Genomic DNA, 3,430 nt, shown 5'->3' on the forward strand with positions numbered 1-3,430 from the left:
AAATATTGAATGTACAGAATTAATTTAAATAGTCCAAGATTTAATTACTATGTAATTTATTATTTTATAGCTAAGTTACTGAAGTTTGCATTGAATAGATGTTAAATGATCTGTCAACTGTGGAGTTACATTAAATACATGCACTGCTTTGCTTTTTAAACACAGGACTTTGAAGTATTAAAAAAGCTTGGAAAATTCTCCATAATGCTCTTGAAAATGAATAAGTAAATCATAGCCATTTTACATTCATTGACATAATAATTTGGTATTGATTAACTTCCTGAGTGTCTCCTTCACGTCCTTGTTCCTGAGGCTGTAGATCAGTGGGTTCAGCATGGGGATGACCACTGTGTAAAAGACAGAGGCCACCTTGACCATGAGCCAGGAACTTTTGGAGTTAGGAACACAGTAGAGAAAAAGGATGGTCCCATGGAAGATGGTGATGGCGGTCAGGTGGGAGGCACATGTGGAAAAGGCTTTGTGACGCCCCCCAGTTGAAGGCATCTTCATGACGGTGATAAAAATGAAAACATAAGAGGTAAGAATGATCATCAGGCTACTTATTTCATTGAATGTGGCAGAGACCAAAATGATCTTCTGGCTGATGTAGGGGTCAGAGCAAGAAACAGCAACAATAGCACCATGCTCACAGACAAAGTTATTTATAAAATTAATCCCACAAAACGATAAGGTTAACAAAAAGTACGTGGATGTTAAAGAACAGGCTATCCCCCAAGAAAATGATGCACCCACCAATAGGGAACAAAGCTTCTGAGACATGACTGCTGAGTAGAGAAGAGGGTTACAAACTGCCACGAATCGGTCATATGCCATCACTGCCAACAGGAATGTTTCTGTCACCACAAATATGCAAGCAAAGAAGAATTGCATGATGCATCCTGTGAAGGAGATGGTTCTGTCTTCCACAACCAAGTTTTCTAACAGTTTGGGTGTAACTGCTGTAGAGTAACAGAAATCAACGAAAGATAGGTGGCTGAGAAAAAAGTACATGGGGGTGTGAAGTTTGGGATTGACGTGGATGACCGTGATCATGCCCAGGTTCCCCAGCACGGTGACCGTGTAAATGGTCAGGAATACCAGGAACAGGGGCCCCCGGAGTTCTGGATATTCGGAGAAGCCCAAGAGAATGAAAGTGACTTCACCGCTCTGATTTTTTTGGTTCCTGTGGATAAGTTAAGAATGTTGGTACAGGGAAATTAGAAGCAAAATATGGATAAGGTATGGTAAATAAAACAAATGTTGAGAATCTTAGTGATTATCCAGTGTTTTGGAAAGTATTTAGCTTCAATTGCTGCATTATTTACTAATATCACAATTATAGAGTCAATATGAAATATTGCAGGTAGAATAACGAAAGGCAGTTGAGAGGAAAAGAACAAAAATGGAGCTGGTCCTGTTATATTTCAAATGATCGGAGCCCCCATTCTCAGAGGCAGCTAGCTTAATGAGAAGGACCAGTCTTGCTTTTTACATGAATCTGAGTTTATTTAAAATGCTTGCCTTGGAGGCAATACTATCATATATTTGTATAATTTCTTCCTTGCCTAACGAATTTCACTAAGAGAACTTTGGACTCAGAAGAAAATTAATGACTCATCATACAATTATTTATGAAATTTTTGCTATTGTTGATATACCTATTTCTGAATTTCCCTATTCAAAAACTTTCTTACACTCATTCACACTTTTCTCTACCCATATTTTGCATATTTCCTGTAGAAGAATAATGCACCTGATCAGCCACATTTACCTAATTATTGAAAGTTATAAACATCTGTTTCCCTTTTTTAGTGTATCATAATATCAGGTATTTAGAGAGATTTTTGGCAGAAATAAATCTAATCATAATATGTGCAGATTATTTTTATTATTCTATCACATCATCATCAGATGTCAATTTAGTCTACTAACCCTCCAAATATAGGGCACTGTTCCTAATATGTCACAGTGTGGTTTTTATTTGGTTAAGGATTTTCTTGCATTAAGTTTGTTTCAACAGATAGAAAAATAATCCTTCCAAGATCCTATCTACTTAGTTTCTTGATTTCTTCCAATAATTTTACCACCACTTGACTCATTCTTTATGGTTATGATCATACTCTTAACTATGCCATTATCAATAATTATAAGCCCTCAAATATACCAAATTTATTCACACCTGTAAAATAATATGTATTTTAATACATAATAATAATACATTATATGTATATTTTTTAATCATTTACCATTTTATCATTGTGTGTTCCATAGTCAAATAAAATTCACAAAGCCAAAGATAAGACAATAGGACAGAATAGATACTCCTTAACACTTACCAAATAAATGAATACGTGATTATGTGAATGAGTAAACTCTTTGCGTATAGTATACATATATTGGGATAAAAGCTTATAATAATACTAAGGAAGTTAGACTTGCCTATTAAATCAGGACCACTCTGTAAACTCACAATGCACTAAGACATCTTGGGTCCTTCAAAACATGTAAGTATGGTGAAACAGCATCGTGAAACATAAGCTTTCTGAATTAACATAAAATGAGGACATTCAGGTGGGGGAAAGATGCACTGGATTCTTTTCAAAAATGTCCTGTGTTCCTCTAACATGCCTCTACTGCTTTTTTCTGCTATTATAATCAATTATTCTCAAAGCCGCTTCCTGACTGCTTACTGAAACCTTAAGTGGCTCTACACATAGAGGAAAAACCATTTCATGTAAAAGTCTGTAAAATTCTGTCTTATCAGAGCAGAAATTAAATGATCTATTGTTTTTATTCAATTGTTATGACTTTATCCTCCATGACCATATGCAGTACTTATAGGTTTCCCGCACATGTATATACATATAACAATATCATTCACACCTCCGTGTATCTCTTCTTCAATTTTTTTTCCTTTGGATTCCTTTGATTTGACACTTGTGGTTTGATCTTCCATCATATTTATTATTATTTCCCAAATGTATTTTTCAACTTCACATAAAATTTATTGAATGCAAATTCCATAACTGAACATACTTTTTTCTCACTTTTCCAAAATCTGTATTCATTCCTTATGATTGTTGTAACAAAGTCTGAGCAGCCCAAGATTGAAAGGGAAAATACCACCATCAAAGATAAATATAATTTCTGATATATATTCTTCTCATTTTTACCCGTGTATCTTTACCATATGTGTAGCTTTTCACTCTACCTCCTGCTCCGTGTATTTATACCATTAGACTTGGGCCAAAGTTCACATCCCCTATTTAAGCCCAGAAAATATCAATCATGTTCAGGTAACTGAGATCACAAGGTGCTGCCACACCCTTTCCCTCCTTTCTAGTGACATTTGCCCTGGAGTGGCTTTCTCATCGCAGAGCCACTGTGTGCTCAGCACTGTAATAGGCAATTTAGAAATTATAAAATTATA

The 3,430-nt window shown here is 35.3% G+C and overlaps 1 protein-coding gene across 1 annotated transcript; it reads right to left on the bottom strand.

Annotated features, from left to right (window-relative positions):
* Nucleotides 1-246: 246 nt before the first annotated feature.
* LOC105308462 (olfactory receptor 5D13-like) lies at nt 247-2,877 on the bottom strand. Its single transcript, XM_023525602.1, has 2 exons — nt 2,870-2,877; nt 247-1,183 (listed from the first exon to the last, which is right to left on the bottom strand). Exons 1-2 carry the CDS (start codon nt 2,875-2,877, stop codon nt 247-249), a joined length of 945 nt encoding a protein of 314 aa, XP_023381370.1.
* Nucleotides 2,878-3,430: the final 553 nt, after the last annotated feature.

The sequence above is a fragment of the Pteropus vampyrus genome, unplaced genomic scaffold (assembly GCF_000151845.1).
Source record: "Pteropus vampyrus isolate Shadow unplaced genomic scaffold, Pvam_2.0 Scaffold579, whole genome shotgun sequence".
NCBI lineage: Eukaryota > Metazoa > Chordata > Mammalia > Chiroptera > Pteropodidae > Pteropus > Pteropus vampyrus.